Here is a 21,012-nt window from a genome sequence, read left to right as displayed (position 1 = left end):
CATGAATATATTGACAATTAATAAGAATTAATGAAATCCATTGTATATAGAAGTTCCAGATCATCATCATGATCAACAAATTGAGTCAATAGTCTTATGATGCAAAACTGCAAAATCTTCATTTGATAACAAAATCTGTCTTTGTATCCAAATATAAGGAAGAGAAAATTATCACAGATGGATGGACTTGCAAAAAACAGCTTGCCAAGTAGAGATTTCACTAATGAGAAAAAAATACATGAAGAGGACCTACATTCTAGAAGATTCATCACATGTAAAAACTTCATAGAATGGAATTATGTCATTTGATGGATCTGTGGATGTTAAGAAAATTAAAACGCAGTCTATATTTTCTTGAAAATGTCCTGTTTACAGATAAGAGCAATTTTTTTCAGTACATATTAAATCATCAAAATACCAGAACTTGGAAATAAATTTTCACGTTGTAACACAGAAATTCAATCATAGCTGCTTTATTATCAACAAATGAACAGGTATTATTATAGATAATATTATCAGCTAGTTAGTATGTTGCTCTTAAATTTGAAAGTTACAGATATTAATATAATATTAGTAATAATGCTTTGCCACACGTTTAATTTTAAAATTAAGTTAATAATTAATAAAACTTTAACATCATTTCCAATATTCGCAAATCATTTGCGACCTATGATTCTTTTGAAACATTTTAGCTTAAAAAGACAATATATTACCAAAAAAAACTGACTGTCACTCAAGATCAATTTTGTGATTATTTTATTAGCAAATTTTCATTGATCCGAACATGTAAAGTCATCTGAAATTTTTAAATATCTTGCACAAATTAAAAAAAATAAAAAAATATATGAAAAATAAAAGAACCACTACTCCATTCCAATCACTTCAAATTTTTTAATTTTAAATAATTTATAATTTTCTAAAATAAATCAATAACAAGCAAATCAAAATTTGTATGTATAACCTTTTTGTTTCAGAGTAAGCAAAACATACTTATAAAGTGTTATTTAGTTTTTTCTTAAGATATCCTGTATGAATATGTCAGTTAATTTTAAAATTGCTTTTAATACCATGATATTATATATTAGAAACAAATTTTTATGTTAGAAAAGAATATTATTCATTATCATGATATTTTCTTCCTTTGAATTAAATATTTTGATAATTTGATGTAACAAAAAGAATAACTTTTAAAACTCAAATATTAGTGTATATTATTGTACTAAAAAATATTAGAGCAAACATTACATATTGAAAAAAACATTTAATAAAAAAAATTGTTTACATTACTTTTTTATATAATTCTAATGATAGTAATGATATACTATACCAGATATACTTTGTGACACTGCTTCAGAATTTTGTATAGTGTTTCCTTGAGTTTGAGTTGAGGTAGTACTTGTATAAACGCATGGTAAAATACTATATGCAGATTTTGACAAACCAGCAGTACTTTTAAATTCATCTTTAAAACCAGAACCCTCTTGTATGAGTTCCATGAGGCTACTAGCACCAATAGCTGATGCATTATTACCTGTTTTATTGGAGGACACTGAAAGTATTAAACTTCGATAAATGTTTGTATTTGTTAAATATTCACACAATTTTTTATAACACTGTAACAATATTCGTAACTGAACATTTTCAATATATTTGTCATAATCCTTGCACCAACCACACGACGGTTTCAATTTTTTACGTCCACCTCTACAACCACGACACACATGATGTTGACAATTAGTTTCAGTTGGTGTATGAGGCTCAATTAACAAATTTGAACACACAGTGCAACTTAAACTCTGTCGCAAATATGGAACTAGCCTATATAAATCTGTCCATGAATTTGGATCATCAGCATCCGCTTGTAAAACTAATCGACATGTTGATACATAGAGACTTGTGGCATTCATCTTTTTCTTTTCTCTTTCCAACTCTCTCCAGAGTTCCACAAGCAACGTATAGTTACATCAGAAAGTTAATTGAACAAAGTAATAGAACATAATCACTACACACAAAACAAAATATCCGCCATATTTAATTTTCTTTCATTTGTATTTATAGAGGGCTCTTTTCGAATCACTTTGATCAAAAAGTATTACTAGATAGGAAAGTCTCTTAATGAAAAATATAAATGCATGTTAAAAAATTTAACAATATAATTAATAATAACAAAAGTATTTAAGTTAAATTTGCTTCGAGCGAATGTTTTTAATTATAATGCATATTGAATATATAATTCATATGAATGAAAATAATCAATATAGAATTCATATTTTATTTTCATAAAAGATGTAATATATATATACACATATATAGTATATAGTATAAATAAATGTACACACACACACACATATATATCATGATAATATTAATATAGCATATATATATATATATATGTGTGTGTATAAATATAGTATAATATTATGTTTATCACCCAGTTTTATTAAGTAACATTTTTAAGACTAAATACGTCTCAACTGTTAATACAGGTATGTAATTTGTTTACATATATAAGAACTATAATATGTGCACTAATTGTACAACATTAAAAGTAAAACACCTAATAAGTGTTGACGCGCATCTTCTATTTAGGTTATATATGACTATTCATAAATACGGTCAGTCATACGTACGAACGTAAATACGAGAAAGATAGGTGTATAATTTATAATTACTCAATTCTTTAATACAAAATGTATTGAAACATACATATTTTTGGAAATTTTAAAATAAATTTTATGTAATAATATTCAGTTATAAAAACTTTTAAACGTGTCTTTCAGAAGCTATTATAAGATAGATATTTCTTATACTAATGACAATTTTTAATATTTATGGACGATATAAAATTTCATATGTGCGTTCAAAAGTTCTGTTTGCTATATTGCATTAAATTTTTGTAAAATTCCTTTGTTAAAAAGTAAGTACTATATACTGATGGTTTTTAAATCACTATTGCTTGGTAATATTAAAAAATTGTTAATATTTTAGGTTAAATTGTTTACAAATGGCAGATAAAGCTATTATGAAGGTAAATTTATGTAAATTTTAAATTTTAATTTGATATTAATACTTTTATGCTATAGTTGCTTTGAATAATGATTATTTTAAATATATAGCAAATAGCAGAACAAAAGCTCAAAGCATTTTCTATTGGCACGATGGGTAAAAGACCATTGAGTAAGAAAGAATTGGAAGAACAACGTAAAAAAGAACAAGAGCAAGCTGCAGCACAGGTAAGCAATGTTAGAAATCCATAATTATAAAAAATATAAATATTATTAAATGTGTAATATTTTGTATTAAATATCATATATAGGCATTTGAAGAATTTGTTGCAACTTTTCAAGAAACACCTAATAAAACAACTAGTAAAGTTTGGGTAAAAGCAGGAACTTATGACGCAGGCAAACGACGTAAGTTGATCTTATTCCATAACTATATGTGAGATACAAATTTAAAATATGAAGTATGTCAGCAATTATGTTTTTAAAATTTAGTGAAGTATATAATTGTTAAAAATATTTTGTAAAGAGAATATTACATAAATAATTGCAACTTGCAATTTTAAACATACATATTTATCCGCAGAAGAAGATACAAGAGAAAAAGGAAAACTTTATAAACCACAGTCAAAGATATCAGAGCTTGTAGATAGCAGATCATCAGCTGAACAAGCACAAGAATATGCGAGATTATTAGGATCAAATGAAAGAAAATTAGATAGATTAGGAAAAAAGAAAAAAGAAGGTGAAAAGAAGAAAAGTAATCTTGAATTATTTAAAGAAGAATTAAAGATGATACAAGAGGAGCGAGAAGAAAGACATAAATATAAGGGTGTAGTGAAAAATGTTATTTCTACCCAATCAGAAGATCCAATGTTAGCAGCATTAAAATGTGTTGAAGGTAATTTAATATTGATACATTCAATTGAATAGTTATAATCATTCATAAATTTTATAAATAATGAAAATAATATAAATTTCGTTAATTTTGTTAACTAAGTTATTATAGTGTAAATAATTATTTCTTATCTTTATATTAACAATTTAAATTTGTTAAAATATATTAGGTTGCACATCCTCATACCCTGATTCACGAAAAAATAACCTACTTAACCTTATTGATGATCCACGTCTCCTAGCCCTGATTTATGAGGGTAAACAGTACCCATTTCTAAATCCTCTATTTAATTTCAAATATATTTGTTTTCTAACATTAAAATTGTATTAAAAATATAAAAATATTGTATAAAAACATAAAAATATTTTATAGATGGATCATTTGATAATGGCGATCCTAATACAACAAACTTATACTTGGGGAATTTAAATCCAAAGGTACAAATCAAATTTAAATATTTATAATATAAATATATTATAGTATATTTATAATATATATATATATATATATTGTAGAAAATCATATTTATTTCATTAAAATAGTGTTTCATAAACTTTACAATTTTTGTATATATTTTATAATTACAATTATTACTTTACAATTTTTATAAAACTTTATAAAAGATTATATCTAATTTATTATCTAATTATTATTAAAAAAATCAGATTTAAATATTTGGAATTATAATTTTACATTTTGTTCTGTTTAAAAATTATTAATAAATACAATATCTTATAATATAATATCTTATTTTTTTACATATAATAACAGATTACAGAACAACAATTGATGGAGATATTTGGTAAATATGGACCATTGGCTAGTATTAAAATTATGTGGCCACGTAGTGATGAAGAAAAAGCCAGACAAAGGAACTGCGGTTTTGTTGCATTTATGAGCCGTAAGGATGGAGAACGAGCATTAAAAAATCTTAATGGTAAGAAAACAATCATTTTAAATTTATAGAAAACTTTTTTTTATTACAGAAATTAATGTTTATAAATATTTTAAATTTATTTATTATTATCTATATTTATGATGTAATTACAACAATATTTTATTATAATGTAAATTAGGTCGTGATATAATGCAGTATGAAATGAAATTAGGCTGGGGAAAAAGTGTACCGATTCCACCTTATCCTATTTATATTCCACCTGCTTTAATGGAAATTACACAGCCACCACCTCCATCTGGTCTTCCATTTAATGCTCAACCACATCGCCGTGATAGACATAAGGTATATAAAATAAACAAAATTGACGTATATTAACGCATTATTGACTAAAACTGTTATTATAATTTACATGTTTGGTGTAGTTTTTGATAGTTATTGATGTTATATAACTGGTCAATAATGTATTAATAAATTATGATTATTTATAAGAAAAAATTGATATAAACCTGAGCAATTTTATAAATTTGGTCATAGATACCACCTCGTAATCGTAATCTTCAAACAGACCCTCAGGAAAAAGAAAATTTTGAAAAGGTAATTTGTTTAATGATATTTGGTAATGTAATTTTTGGTAATATAAAATTTTTATTTTTATAAAGATGAAATATATATCTTTATATAGAATCGAACACGAAATAATTTGTTGTGAAACAAGAAAATAAAAATTTAAAATAAAATTTCTTCATTCAAAGTTTGCTTTGAAGGAAACAAATCAAGCTTTTTAAGTTTAGTAAATATGAGAAAAAATTGTATATAGTATATATATCTTTATTATAACATATTTTATATGATGAAATGATGCCTCATTGTTTATTCTGAATATCAAACTATGTTGTTCAATTGAATATCTGTTCAATTAATATTGATATTCTAATAATTCAAATATGACAATGATACAGTTCATCATATTAAGTCTATAGTTTAGAAATATATAGTATCGAAATATTGAAGATTTGAAATAACTAGTATAAAATGTAAATACATTAAGATTCAAAACACATTAACTTTTTATTAATAAAAGCATATATATTCATAATTAGATAGATAATATAGTATTATAAATAGACAACGGACTTTTATGTAAATTTATATTTTTGAAAATATAATTTAAAAAATAGTATTCTGGAAGAAAAAATATTTTAAATTTTCTATAAATGCAAAAAAATCCGCAGTCTAATTATAAGATACTCCCAATAAAATATTTTCTTTAGACTTTTGTGAATATGTATTCATTGATGTTTTGATAATTGAAATATCTGAAGACTCAATTCATTTGATTATTTTGATGTACAAATTTTATCAGAATATCTATTGTTCAGTGTCAGATATTTTTTATTTTTTCATTTGAACCATAAGTGTTATATATTTTAACTATAAGTACATAGATGTACAAATTTTCAAATTTCTCAAGAATTAAACCTTGGACAAAAAGTTTTTTCATATACCTTTTTTATTTTTTCATGTAAAACTATCTTATGATATATGAAATGTTATATATCTATAAGAAAATAAGTATTTGTTTTAACTAATTACATAATAATGACGCATTAAGTAAATGGAAATTCATTTTGGGTAATATAATATAATTTAACATTCAGAGTAAACAATAAATCATTATTTCATCTAATAAAAATATATATTTGATTATCAGAATTTTTTAATATATTTTCAGAAAAATACAAAACTAATATATTTATTTAAAAGATAATATTGATATTTTAATAAAAAAAAATCTTATTTAAAAATCTTAATTGAAGGTCATTTAAAAAATTAATTATTGTTATTTTCGTGTTTAAAAAAGAACTTTTTTTTAATTCTTACAATTATAATTACAATTATTTTAAATTCTAAATATTACAGGTATATTAAGTATTAAGTATTAAAGTATTAAGATATATTTTTATATTATTTTTATATTATTTGTTTTTTGAAATAATAAATCTTTATTAACCTTTCTATTGTATTCTGAAAATATAATAGTAAAATTTATTTATTCTTTTCATTTCTAATAATTTTAATAGTAGCAAATTAAAATTTGTGTATCTGCTATTTAAAAATATTTTTTAAAAGATTTGTAAATATACAAAAATGTAGCAGTTAAACATATTATTCTTTAACACCAAATAATTCTATTTACAAAATTAGATTTTGTAATATTTTATTTCTATCAAAAATAATTAATTGATCTATTAAAACAATTTTTATTGTGATAGTATAAAAGTCATGGATATTTCATTTTCCAACAAAATGATTCAATGATAATTCATTTCTTAACAGTCTTCGTAACTTGTGCTTTAATATAAATTTAAATTAATTTTTTAAACAAATTTGTCAATTTATTTTTATTAATTACATATTACCGATAGACTGTGGATATTTATGCAAATATATATTTTTGTATTTCATACATGTTTTGCATATTTTATACAAAAGACATATGCATGAATATGTTATATATTTTCTACATATTTTATATACGTGTTTTATTCTGTTTTCTTATTTTAACAACTTATGAATCAATTTAAAAATTATAGAAAGCCGATTCAGTATAATTTGAATTTAAAAAAAACCAGCGATATTTTAAAAAATCTAGACGATAACATCTATTTATTATTCTAAATCACAAAATGTATTGATATATAGTTTAAGTTCATTGTTTTCAAAATATTTACTACTAATTTTCATGTAATGCTTAAAATGCTTAGAAACGAAGTTCTACACAAGTTATAATGAATATAATAAATGAATAAGTGAAATAGTAGATACAAATTTCATTATTAAAGGAGATATTGCAATTGGCAAACTTAACACATATAATATTTACAAATATTGATATTTATAGAAGAAATATGCAGTAGCGTAAAAATTTAAAAGCAAATACAAGTAATTAAATATCAAGTAAAAACCAATTTTATAATGACTTGAATCAAGCAATAACTATAAAAATGCAATGCATATAAATAATATAATGTAAAAAATTTTCTTTAAAAAGATACAAATCTAAATTTTTAAAATATGTAATAAAGTTGTTTAGTAGAAAAGATGCAGCATCGACCATAAAAAAATAAATGAAAATCAATTACAGGAAAAATTCTCAAAAAGAAAAGATTAAATCAATATATACAGGATGGGCCAAAAATTATTTCCTACTAAAATAAATTTTTATTTCTTTTTATTGTATATTTAAAAAAAATTTTTTTTACAGGTTTTTAAAACATAATGAAAAAATCATATTTGAATTTAAATTTAATTTAAAATTAATAAAATTACTTTTTTCTTATTTTGATGTTTTATTAAAAAACAATAGAGAGAAATTTTTGATCCATTTCCCCATTAATAAAAAATTAGATAAGAAAAATGTATTAACGAAAATAATAATAATGAAACAAACATAAAAAATATATTTTTGGAAAAATTCAAAATTTAATAATTTTAATAAATAATTAATAAATATTTAATATAACTAATAAATATTAATTATTAATAAATAAAAAAATTTCTGATAAATAAAAAAAACAATAAATCTCCAGAAAATAATCTATCGTGATGTTGAAGTAAAAAATACATTTTAATTATATATTGCAATATAGAAAGATCGTTTTCAACTTACAAATAAATTTTAGTACATAAATAATACCGTTCTTTAGTAGAAAATCTCGAGAAAACGGTTATTATATATCGTAACGCAAGTTACAAAAACTTACAGAAAGAAGAATATGATAACTAATACTTAGTAAATCTATATGTAGTACTTATGTAATATTTGTATATATATATTTAGTATATTATTTGTATATATATATATTTAGTATATTATTTATGTAATATTTGTATATATATATTTAGTATATTATTTTTTATGTAATATTTGTATATATATATTTAGTATATTATTATACGTTTTAGCTGCAAAAATCTGCAGTCTAATTTGAAGCAATGATCCTTCTTAATTTCTACAAATTTAATGTATGATAAATATAAAAATATGTTATTTTATATATATATATATATATATAAAATATATAATTATATAATTATATATACATAATATATAATTTTATATATATATATATAATAAAAATAATATAAATATTTTGTATAATATACAAATAATTTAAAGATTGCTCTAATTTATCTGTTACAAATTACATTATACTGAATTGATGATAATTATACTTGGTGTGGATCAATTTGGACTGGAACATTCAATTAACTATAAACATTGCACTGTAATGGGAATTGTCATAGGTTTTACAAAATGCAGTTGTCAAAGTGGTTATTCCTACAGAAAGGTATTTCTACTAATTAAAAATGAATATACTATGTTGTTTATAGATGTTAAAAATAAACTTTTGTGTTTTAGGAATTTAGTTATGTTAATACATAGAATGGTAGAATTTGTAATTCGTGAAGGACCTATGTTTGAAGCAATGATCATGAATCGAGAATTAAATAATCCTATGTTTAGGTTTGTATAATTTCATTATGAAATATAAAATATTAATGTTTATTATTTTATATTTAAATTAATAATATTTTAATTTTAGATTTTTATTTGAAAATTATTCTCCAGCACATATTTATTATCGATGGAAATTATATTCCATATTACAAGGAGATGGACAAAAGGAATGGCGTACTGAAGACTTCAGGATGTTTAAAGGTGGAAGTGTGTGGAGACCACCTCCTATCAATCCATGGACACAGGGAATGCCAGATGAATTGATTGAAATGGAAGAAAGACAAGAACCTAGAAGAGGCAGTTTATCAAACAGGTATTACAAATAAATATTGCAATATTTTAATAATTTTACTTATGACTTTTAAAATTAATTCAATTTTTTATTTTTATATTCATATTTATAGCCAACGAGATCGATTAGAAGATTTATTACGAAATATATCACCTGAAAGGATAAAAGTTGCAGAAGCAATGGTATTTTGTATAGAACATGCTGAAGCAGCAGAAGAAATTTGCGACTGTATTTCGGAATCATTATCCATATTACAAACTCCTGTGAATAAGAAAATTGCAAGATTATATCTTATATCTGACATATTACATAACTGTGGTGTAAAAGTAAATAATGCTACTATTTATCGAAAGGCGTAAGTTACTTTATCTTATAAAATATGGGAAATTTAAAAAATTGTAATTTATTAAATGTATTTATGCTTTTTATAATGTAATTATTGGTGTAATTTACATTAATGAATGTACTTTTAATGCAGATTTGAAACTCGACTTTTGGATATATTTAACGAAGTTCATCAAGCTTACAAACAATTTGATAGTAGATTAAAAGCAGAAGGATTTAAAGTTCGTGTAATGAGAATGTTTAGAGCATGGGAAGATTGGGCTGTTTATCCACGAGATTTTCTTGTTAAATTACAAAACACCTTTCTCGGCCTTGTTTTAGTAAATTTAATGCTCTACATCGTAAAAGGAAATGTGACGGTAGAAAATAAAAGTAAAAGATAATTTTATTTTTATAGATAGATGAACCAGAACCAGAAAATGATGAAGATATTGATGGAGCACCATTATCAGACGTAGATGGAGATGGTGCAGAAGATTTGGATGGAGTACCACTGGACGGTGCAGCTCTTCTGAAGGGTGCTATGAAGCATGGTTTAACACCACAAACCACATCTAACTATGATGATATTGATGGTGTACCTAGTAAGAATATTTGATTTAAATGAAAAACATAAAAAAATGAGCGAAATAAAGAAAAAGCTTTGGTAATTGTTTGGAATCGGTTTGATCTCAATGATCTTAAAATATGCTGTCAAGATATTCTGGACAACTTCTTTCTATATATGTTATCACTGTTCGGCTTTAATTTTTGAAATATTTTTAACGCTATATTTAATGGTATGTAGTTTTTTGGTATTTAGATTAGATTTAAAATAATTGGAATTAATTTTAAATCATATTTGTTTAAATTTACATTGCATATTTTTATAGAATTTAATACAATTCATCGTGCCACGAATCACTTTATAATTAATTAAAGAAATCTATCAACTTTTCGTAATTATTGCAGATATTCAAGAATTCTTAATAATACATCGCAGTCTTATGATGAAAGTGACAAGAGTATGTTTTTTTAGGAAAGTACGTTTTTCGGGAAAAGTGAAAATCTGATTTTGAACAAAATTAGATATTATTTTGTTAATTAAAAAATGCAATTTTAAAGTAATACACTTTTTACCTTATCAATAGAATTTATTCACAATGATAATTAAAGCAAAATTCATAATAAGAGGTATTTATAGAATATAATACAATGTCACCTGAATCAGAAAGAGCAATGTAATTCCTTTTTATTAAAATTAAGATCAAGGAGTTACAGAATAATTTATAAAGTTTTATAATTGATGAAGGACTATCTGTGCGATATTTTTATAGAAAATCACTTTTTTTGAGTTATGTCACTTTCGCCAGAAGTGATGCGCTAACACAACTAACAATGAAATTAATTTATTCTCGACATGACATCCAGTCTGCGTTCGTACATTTCATGTTTAATAGATAAGATCAACTTATAATTACCATTGAAGAGTATAGAAAACTTACTCATAAGATTCATTTATTTGTGTCTTATGAGAAACAAAAATGTTGCGCTAATTTATCTATTCCAAACCAATACCAATACATTTATTTAAAAAATGTCGATTATTTTTTAAAATAAGAATATCGGTTGTCGGCAACATTGTCGTCATTATATTGAAATCACAAAGGAATTGTTGAACTATAATGTCACTTGCTGAAGTACATTCTTGAATATAACATAAATTAAAAAATCATTGAAATATTTTTTTTATAAATATCTCAAAAGTTAAAATCGAATAGTGATAATATGCACAGGAAAAAATTGTTTAGAGTGATGACCTTGATAACATAAGATCATTGAAATCGATGAGATCGCCTTTGTCGCGAATAATCAAAAGTTTATCAATTAATTTATCGATCTATGCAGCTGTTAGTGTACCTGTATCGTAAAATTAGATTATTTATAATTTGAACAATAAAATATTAAATATTAAATGATATTTTTGTACATGAATTTCTTCATTGTCTTAATATCTAGAGTTACATTTTATAAACATTTCTCACTTTCTTTGAACATTGAGTATATTTATTATTAGTTATACGTTTTCAGTGGATGAGGATATAGATGGTGTTCCTATGGATGAAGATGATTCTTCAAATGTACAAAATAAAGAAGATGATAAAAAACCATCGATTCCTGCGGGTTTTGTACCATCTCGTTGGGAAACTGTTGATCCTGATCAGGTTGAAACAATTGATTTACAAGAGGAAATTTATTAAATAAAATGCACTTTGATTAGGTTCAAATTATAGCGATCTATATAATGACAGTTCACAAAGAAATTGTGAAAAATCAAGGAACGAGAATTTTGATTAATTGTTGTTAAGAAAAATAGATCATGATCTTTTTTATAGTACTGTTTCATATTTTTCTTTGTTTTTAAAAATAATTTATTTTGTTATATTAGGTTGAAGCACAAGCTATGACAACTAGTAAATGGGAAGAATTAGGCCAAAATGATGATTCGAATTCTCAGGATACTAGTATGGATTCCAGGTAATACACAAATATATATTTATATGCTTATTATCATTTATTATTCTTCATTATGCAATAGTAGAAAATATATTCTAAATTATAATTTGTAATATTTCAAGTAATAATTTGATATTTTAATAAAAGTTGATAGAATCTATTATTACAATGTTATTTAATTTGATAGTGGTAGAGATTATAATGAAGAAAGAAGAAATCGATTACGTGAAATTGAAGTTAAAATAATGCAATATCAAGATGAATTGGAAAGTGGCAGAAGAACACTAAAATCTGGTATGACAATTCAAGGGCAGGTAGAACATTATAGAAAAAAACTTATAAGGAAGGTAAAATTTTTTGAATCTAACATTGTTTTAAATTACAATAAAATTGTATTATAAAATATTTTTTATTATAATTTATTATACATTGATCAAAATTTTTATTACAGAGTGAAAGAGAAATGAAAGATGTAAAAAGCGAAGAACGTGATGATGAACGACGAAGAGAAAAAAAGCGAAGCACAACTCCAGAATCTCCAAGTCATTATAGAGATCGAAGACGAAATTCAATAAGTCCATCATCTAAAAGTAACAGATATAGGTAAATATTTTTACAAACTGCATTTTTTCACTGATAATATGAAAAGATATATAAAAATAGTTAAATTTAACAGAAAAATAGTTCAAATAAAAGTTTATTCATACTAAATAAAAATTATTTTGATATAAAAAAAACTTTAAGAATATTAATTCTGTAATTCTGTTATAAACAAATTGATAATATTTTGTATTTTTTCTAAATAATACCATATTTTAAATTGCACGATTAACTATATCATTCTTATTATTTAATCTTAAAAAAAAATAATGTAATTGCATTCAAAGTACAGTTCGTAAATTATGCTTGTAATAAGCATAAAGATACGTATACAAATAAAAATAATTGTTTTAAAGAATTATTAAATATAAGTTCGTTTAATCGTTATACATAAGTTATATGTGACTAATATTGTTACTACTAGTTATATGTCACATTAAATAATTACAAATACTTTCCAAATACTTTTCAAAGATAAAATATCGTTATTTAAAACAATGCAAAATGGCTCCAATAAACATAAAAACAAATTTCTTAAATTTTTGCTTTTAACATCGATATATTCTTGATTTAATACTAACATTAAAATTTTGGAACGGCTAATTTAAAGACTGTTCTGTACATAAAAATGTAAAAGCAATTAATAGATTCAATTATGCAATGTTACCATAAATCCCAAACTTAAAAATTACAGTATTGTTATAAAATATTTATTAAATTTCAGATCACGTAGTAGATCACCACGTGGTAAACGTAGATCACGATCACCATATAAAAAGAGAGTACCAGTGACACCATCTCCACCACGTATTCGACGAACACCTTCGCCTTCTTTTTCATCCAGAGTATCTCGTAGGTCGCCCACTAGCGAACGAAATGACAGAAAAAGAAGGGGTAGATCACCGTCATTATCACCACCACCTCCGCCACGTACTTCAAAACATAGAGCTAATAGTCCTCCTTCTCCATCATCTCGTAAATATAGACATAAGCATAAATATTAAGTTATTTTACATTATGTTTTCTATATTATAAGAAATATATGTCAATAGAATTACAAAACAAATAACATTTAAAAAATAATATTGTTTCATAAAATTACTCATTGTGTATTTAATGGTATAAAATATTTTTATCTTTTTTAAATATTTTCCTCCCTTTAATTATTTTTGAGTGACTTCACTTTATATACATAATTGTTTATGAATTGTATATGACAAACGTGTGGATAAAAAATATAGAGATGGAATACTTAGTTATAATAAAAAAAAGAATTTCTATTTATATATATTTTATTTCTATTAGTAGTATATAATTATATTATATGTATAAAAACACATGTACAGATTTAAAACTAAGAAGTCATTTTCTTATTCTCTTTTGTCACTTTATAATATGTACTTGAAAATAGAATTAATTAGGGAATTTTAATTACTTGAAAATCAAAGATTCTTTATATTAATTCGCCTATGGACATAATTTACATTCTTTTATATAATAAAAATAAAAATTTTATTAGATTATATTAGTTTATGTATAATTTTGTAATAAAAAAAAGTTGTCAAATAATTTTATATAGATTTAATTTCTATTATTCAAACGTAGTTTATAATCAGTAACAAACTGGTTAAATATAGGTACATTGAAGATACATTGTTAAGTCATAATGTCTAAATTTATGTCCTCTGTATAATAATACAAAAGTAGAATATAATTGTTTCAAACTTCTAAACGTTTAACAATGTGAAAAATGTATTCTAAAACAAGTTTATATAACATCACAATAGATGGAAAATGAGAATTACTTTTAATATGTTCAAACTATGTAAAAATACACTATGTGCCTAATTATGTACATAATAAAACGCATCTGTATGCAGAAAAAAGAAAATATATAACTAAGCAATTTTATACACAAATATAATAATTCTTTTCCTGGATAATTTTTCGAATGACGTCAGTGATAATGAAATTTGACAGATTTTATGACAAAAGATTATTTGAAATATGAAATCTTAGTTTTGAGTTTAGATTCATGAATTCAAAAGATGAAATGCAAAATTCATGTTATTAATTATAATGCTAGATATGACATTAAATGGGATTTTGTGATTCAGGATTTAAAATGTCAATTTAGAAAAAAATCAGTGTTTCTTTAAGAATTGTCATAGCAGATATAGGAATCATATTTAACTGAATCGTTAAAAGTGACAAAATCAATAGCTGTAAAAAAATTTTTATTCACCAATCCTTAAAAAAAGTCGTTACTATGCATGTATGCTATTATTATTTTATTAATTAATTCTTCATCAAAAATATAAAATTTTACAAAAGTAATATGTATTATCACATAGATTGTTATTCCTTTTTATTTTGAGAATTATAAATAATTATTTTGTTCAATTTTTTAAAAGTTAAATTTACTCAAATTTTATTATCGATAAAGTAAAAATGTTGGATTCCGCGTAATGGAATAACACTTATAATTTCGAAGAGTTTTATTCAATGTTGCAACCGTGGTCAAAGATCGTATACAAAATCTTCAGTCGACTTGATAGAAAAGAATACTCAAGTTTCTCAGCATGTCTTTTTATATTTTTGGTTATCATTGTTGGATGACCAACCCGGACAATATTGAATGTAGGCAAATACCGACAGTAAGCTAGCAACAGTCCACATAAAAGTGGACTGTGAATAGTTAGTCATAAGGGCAAGATCCAATAGTTGGTCATCTATGCTCCTTCCCCTTCCACTTGACGATGATAACCAAATATATATAAGGACATGCTTTAGAGACATTTAGTTTCTCTCTCTTAAAACATTCTAAATCATTATAGATTCATTCAATATCGCTAACTCATAAAACATTCTAAATCATTCTATATCGTTCGAATAAAATGATGGTAGAGATCATCGAATTTATTTTTTCATAGTCTATAAGCATATTGAAAAAGATATACAGTGTTATTTACAAAAATAACTTGAAATCCTATAAAAAATAATTTTCAAAGCAATTTGTCTTTACCGGTCAATAAAGTCTTTGAAATAGTATAATTTTATTCTTAACAAAAACAACAAAATGCGTCCCGGGCTTAAGTCCTCTTGGGTAAGCAAAATATGATGCCTCAGGTGGTAATTATAGTGGAGCGGCAACGATAACGGCGTGGAGAGCTGTAAGTAGAGATGGAGTTCCTCGCAGCTCTCCTCGCCGCTCCACTGTGAACACTTCCATTACATTACATTGGTTTATTTGTCGCAACGCTCGCCTCGCCTCTATCCTCGATCCTCTATAACCGTACCCTACATACATTTGTCTTTCTGCAAGTGCTTGTTCTCAATTTTAGAATAAAGAAAGATAAATATTTCGATAAGTATGCAAATTTTGGACGAGTTAATAAAATCTTATTTTATTAATTCAGGTAAATTAATAAAATTTTCAACAATACCCTTATTTGAATTTCAGGTCAAAATTATTTTATTTGCATTGTATTTTACTCATCATAAAGATTAAACTTGTCCAAGAGACTATCAGTCGCAATCTAATTGTTCTCTTGAAAAATGGCAAAAAGTGTTCAATCATTTAATCCTTTGTGGCGTGTGTTTGCAGTGATTTTATAGTTTCGCATGCCAAGATATACATTCGCGACCAACAAATTTTTCGTTTTACTAATATTCATTGCCGGTAAAAATGAAGAAAATCTCAAGCTAATTGCCGCAAATTTCTCATGTTAAAACAGGGACAAAGATTAAAAATTTGTCTTGAAATATTAGTTTTGTAACAATTTGTTGTTTAAAATGAAGATTTTCCCATTAAAGTTTAATTCTAGATAAATAATAGACTATTTGCTATTATTATGTTTATTTGAAAACACATGACATGTATCTTGAAAAAAGAAATAGAAAAAATAAAATTTAATATTTCTGCTTCGTGTGATAAATCGTAAAACAATGCATAAAGGAACTCTACAGGATTTGCAAATAAATGAAGTGTCAGTACGTTTTCCATGAATTTTGCACTCTACAACGTTTCTGTGGATATTTTTTTCCCTTGACTGTGTGATTCTTTCCAAATGACGTGTTTTCATGTCACCTGAATATCTGTAAAAAAGATCATGATGAGGTGTTCAACCTCCCGCTGTTGAACTGGTTGATGGTAAATTTCTGGGGCCATTATGTCCAGCATCGCAAGCAATCCATTCTTCTGTCAGAGTTTGTAAGTATTTTAAAAAGGTTATATCGGTATGTAGAGTGAGCTTACGACATGTAATAAATGAGTTGAAGAGAGCGCAATGTACAAGAAACATGAACACTTTTTTATCCACTTTATTGATTTTCGCAAAAATGAATAATATGAGAGATATTGATCAGCAAGATCAACATTTTTCATATATTAATTGTGTTTTACTATATACTCGGGCTTAAAAACTTTTTGTCCAGTTTTTTTATTTACTTCATTAGTCTCCATGAAGTCAGCATTGTGTATCGTTGATATCATTCGAACCTCGTGTTTATCTTTTCATTTGATAGTAAGTACTTCACCTTTCCATCGAAAATCAGATTCAATTGTTTTCAATTTTATACCATTTAATTTCTTTGGAAAACTCTGTTTTTTAGTATTGTATTTCGTATTCGAATCTTTTTTTTCCAATAAGTTTTCAGCTATTGTAATATTATTGTAATAGTTATCCATGTAGACACGGTGCCATAAGTTTTCGTTTTTATTTAAATGAAATGGTATCTTCTAACTTGTAACTTTTTGTACAATACAGCTGAAAGTTGCAAATATACCCACTACTTGCCTCACACGGCATTCTAAGTAGTATTTCGTACTTTGTAATTTTATTCGAATTATAAACACGAAAGGACAGTCTTTCACGATAAGGTATAGCTTCATCCAAAAAAAGTTCCTGTTCAGATTTGTACACAGTATTATACAGAATAGTAATTATTTAAAGAGTAATTTATTACCGGTTCAATTTTGCATAATCTGTTTGGATTTGACGGTATTTCTGCATTATTGGAAAATGCAAAAATCGCAAAATTTGTAGGAATCTATTTCGTGTCATTATTTCCGAAAAGAAAGGCATTGCAATTGACGGACGTGTTGACTAATAATCGTTTTTTGCACTTGACCCACCAAAATATTTAATGCTAGAGATTCTTTCATTTCCAACACTGTAGTACTGGTCCACTTTTCTTTTTTTTTTTTTTTTAACATTTATATCAGCGGTGCATCTGAGCGTAATACCTGTTAGTTTCCATTACAGTCATATAAAATCATTTCCAATAAATGATCCAACAACTTCACTTGCAATACAACATACTTTGAGAATCATTTCAAAATATTTTGACACCTAGATTACCAATAAACACTTCTAAGTTTCTTTTTGGATCATTTTTTGTCCACTCAATGTTTAGTTCTTCATAACCAGAACTACATTCGCTATCATAAATTATCTGCGTTATATTTCTTCGTCTATATTGCATCAATATGTATATATACGTATATATTGCATCACTATCCGCATCACTATCATTAAAAAAAACCACCGGATTTACCTTCGACCTCGAAAATTTCATCAGCATATATTTCTTCAATTTTCAAGCAACTATAACAAGACATGATATGTTAACGTTGCATCATTTAGAAACAGAATTTTCAAAGACGGAAGTTCACATCAGCAGCAACCACGGTCAGTACTTGCAAAGACGTGTATTTACGGCAGCGGCAACCAGGAATAGAATTTGAAAAGACGTGAATTAACGTCAGCGGCAACCAGGAATAGAATTTGAAAAGATGCAAATTCACGTCAGCGGTCGCGAATGTGTTAAGTTATTTCATTTAACAAATCTTGGCTTGTGGCGAATACAAAATTATAGTCAAACACTTCCATCCGCTAAGGATTAAGTTCATCTTATTTACGTAATGCCGACGGTTTGTTTTAACATTTGAATATAGTTCGCTTTTATTATTGTTTATGTCAACTGCATTTGTTAGTATTTCCGCCTATTTCGTTTACGTTTGTAATGTAATGTTTCAGTTCACTGATTACTCTAATAAATTATGGCTTTCATAATAGATAGAATGATAGGATATGGCAGAGTCAATCACTAAATATGTAATTAAATGGTAAAATTAACTGACATATTGGCACACGGAACCAAAACTTCGGGTGACTGTGAATTATCTCACGTCCAGAAAAATTACTTATGAGATTGATAGTAAACACACCGTGCAGTGCATCAGCAAACGCGTTCGCAGTATAAAATTTAAAAAACTTTTTCAAGAAAACGATTACGTTAGAAAACGACCCATGGTTCTTCGAACAAGTTTGATTTTCGTAATGAGTGGAATACAATGTAAATAAAAAAAAATCTTGACTTTGAAATTCAAGATCAAGGTCAATTTTGCGGCAAATACATTTACTTACATTTTTCATCAAATCGAAAATGTAGAATTCATCTATGATAATCAAGATCAAACATCAGAGTATTTCCGAAGGACAAAGAATGTACGGTCACACCTTACGCCAGATATGTATGCCGATCAGATCATCGTGAAGATTTCTAATCGATACAAATTCAACACAATTCCGCCTTTTCTCCAAAAGGAGTGATGCATCTATGAAGATCTTCCTTTATATAAAAAAAAAAAAAAAAAATATTTGGGTTTGCATTGAATAGCAACCCAGGGAGGGGTCGCAGAGTGATTTAATCACATTGTGCGCTAAAATGGGTAAGAATAAGATCTCTCTTACTCAGGATGTATTCAAAAAGAGTTCTCGCATTTCTCTCAGAATGTGCCCACATTCAACGACGAAAAAAATTTTATGAAAATATAGTGTTTATGAATATGTATATGAATATGTCTCGTTATCATGCAATAAAAAATGTTGGGTTCCACTAAAAAATTTTAACACAACCTTTACAGTACAGTATGACATTATTTCAAGGTTGGATATTTACAGAAATAATCACTTAAAATGAACATATTGTAGAAAGTATTGTCATGGGCATTATCATCATGAATCCCATATAATCGTACCAATCTAAACTATATATGTTTGATGAGTATGTATAAATGCAGTTTTCCTCTTTTCCGAAAAAAAGATTAAATTTTAGTATTTTATGACCAAAAATTAAATTGAATGCACATATATTTTGAAATGGCGCCAGTGGCTGATCGGGTTAAAATTGCAAGAGCAGTGAAGAGAAGAGGGAGGGGATCTCAAATAAAATTTTAGTATTTAGCTTCGAGTATTTATTAATTTTCGAGATATTATACATTGACTTTTGTCTCTGTTTGTGGATTGTTTGATTGTTTCTATAAAAATAAAATCAAACCCAATCTAAGCTAGAATTTTTTTTACTTCATTAACTCTTCTACAAAATTATTTTAAGTTCCTTAAAACTATTTCAGGCAAAAGTTTTATACCGTTATTAATAATTTTTTCAGAATATAACAATGCGTTGGTAATTAATTATGAATGATTTTAAGAGTAGCAATTTTACAGATATGTAAAAGCTTATTTAGATTAAATTAAGTTATTTGAAATGAATATAAATAACTTGAAAACTCTCTATCAGTGCAAATTTGTTATTTTATTTGTTTTGGAATGATATAAACATAATAATATCTTTCAAGTTCTTATATTTATTTTTATTATAAACCATTTAAACTTCAAGCAATATCAAGGAATTTACATGAACATTCACTTTGAAGTTCTTTGAACCATTCTTTAACTTAAAAGAAACAATAGCAAAAAAAGGTTACTAGGCAATTATTTACAGCTTATTTTTGTATGTAATATTTTTATAATTAGACTTTTCTGCGAATATCTTTCATTAACATGCCATTTAAAATTAGATTACTTGAATAATAAATTAATAACTGACTAATCTGAATAAAACTCAAGGATACTGTATTTTTTTCTAAAAGAAAAGAATTTTTTTCACTTT

The 21,012-nt window shown here is 25.2% G+C and overlaps 2 protein-coding genes across 7 annotated transcripts in view; one reads left to right on the top strand and one right to left on the bottom strand.

The window, feature by feature from the left end:
- Positions 1 to 2,056, bottom strand: part of LOC122535866 (E3 ubiquitin-protein ligase MSL2) — a 28,288-nt gene extending 26,232 nt beyond the window's left edge. For all 3 annotated transcript variants that reach the window (XM_043667747.1, XM_043667762.1, XM_043667755.1), the window contains exon 1: positions 1,328 to 2,056. In XM_043667747.1, coding sequence (XP_043523682.1) covers positions 1,328 to 1,907 — 580 coding nt within the window. In that variant the 5' untranslated portion in view covers positions 1,908 to 2,056. The remainder of the gene's footprint in view (positions 1 to 1,327) is intronic.
- A 368-nt stretch (positions 2,057 to 2,424) lies between these two features.
- Positions 2,425 to 14,154, top strand: LOC122536209 (U2 snRNP-associated SURP motif-containing protein). Of its 4 annotated transcripts, none has more exons than XM_043668402.1 (20): positions 2,425 to 2,486; positions 2,989 to 3,028; positions 3,117 to 3,233; positions 3,317 to 3,413; positions 3,589 to 3,903; positions 4,273 to 4,337; positions 4,672 to 4,837; positions 4,977 to 5,140; positions 5,333 to 5,392; positions 9,107 to 9,150; positions 9,222 to 9,326; positions 9,406 to 9,633; positions 9,725 to 9,967; positions 10,091 to 10,277; positions 10,355 to 10,541; positions 12,028 to 12,161; positions 12,386 to 12,474; positions 12,641 to 12,800; positions 12,905 to 13,056; positions 13,778 to 14,154. In XM_043668402.1, the coding sequence occupies exons 2-20, from the start codon at positions 3,005 to 3,007 to the stop codon at positions 14,055 to 14,057; spliced, it is 2,817 nt and encodes a 938-aa protein (XP_043524337.1). In that variant the 5' UTR covers positions 2,425 to 2,486; positions 2,989 to 3,004; the 3' UTR covers positions 14,058 to 14,154. The 4 variants fall into 4 exon arrangements, with proteins under 4 accessions (XP_043524337.1, XP_043524346.1, XP_043524320.1 ...); XM_043668411.1 differs by having other exon boundaries at positions 2,438 to 2,487; positions 2,985 to 3,028; XM_043668385.1 differs by lacking the exon at positions 2,425 to 2,486 and adding an exon at positions 2,609 to 2,917.
- Positions 14,155 to 21,012: the final 6,858 nt, after the last annotated feature.

This window comes from Frieseomelitta varia, unplaced genomic scaffold, assembly GCF_011392965.1.
Source record: "Frieseomelitta varia isolate USP_RPSP 00005682 unplaced genomic scaffold, Fvar_1.2 scaffold_154, whole genome shotgun sequence".
Classification (NCBI taxonomy): Eukaryota; Metazoa; Arthropoda; class Insecta; order Hymenoptera; family Apidae; genus Frieseomelitta; species Frieseomelitta varia.
The sequence above is the reverse complement of the archived record's forward strand: the minus strand, read 5'-3'. Positions and strand labels throughout refer to the sequence as shown.

What these genes read in the sequence shown, in the direction of transcription:
- LOC122536209 (XM_043668402.1), top strand. Translation starts at nt 3,005, where the DNA reads ATGGCAGATAAAGCTATTATGAAG. An exon ending in AGCATTAAAATGTGTTGAAG is followed by an intron (nt 3,904 to 4,272) that starts GTAATTTAATAT and finishes AATATTTTATAG; the next exon opens with ATGGATCATTTGATAATGGC. An exon ending in AGAGGCAGTTTATCAAACAG is followed by an intron (nt 9,634 to 9,724) that starts GTATTACAAATA and finishes TCATATTTATAG; the next exon opens with CCAACGAGATCGATTAGAAG.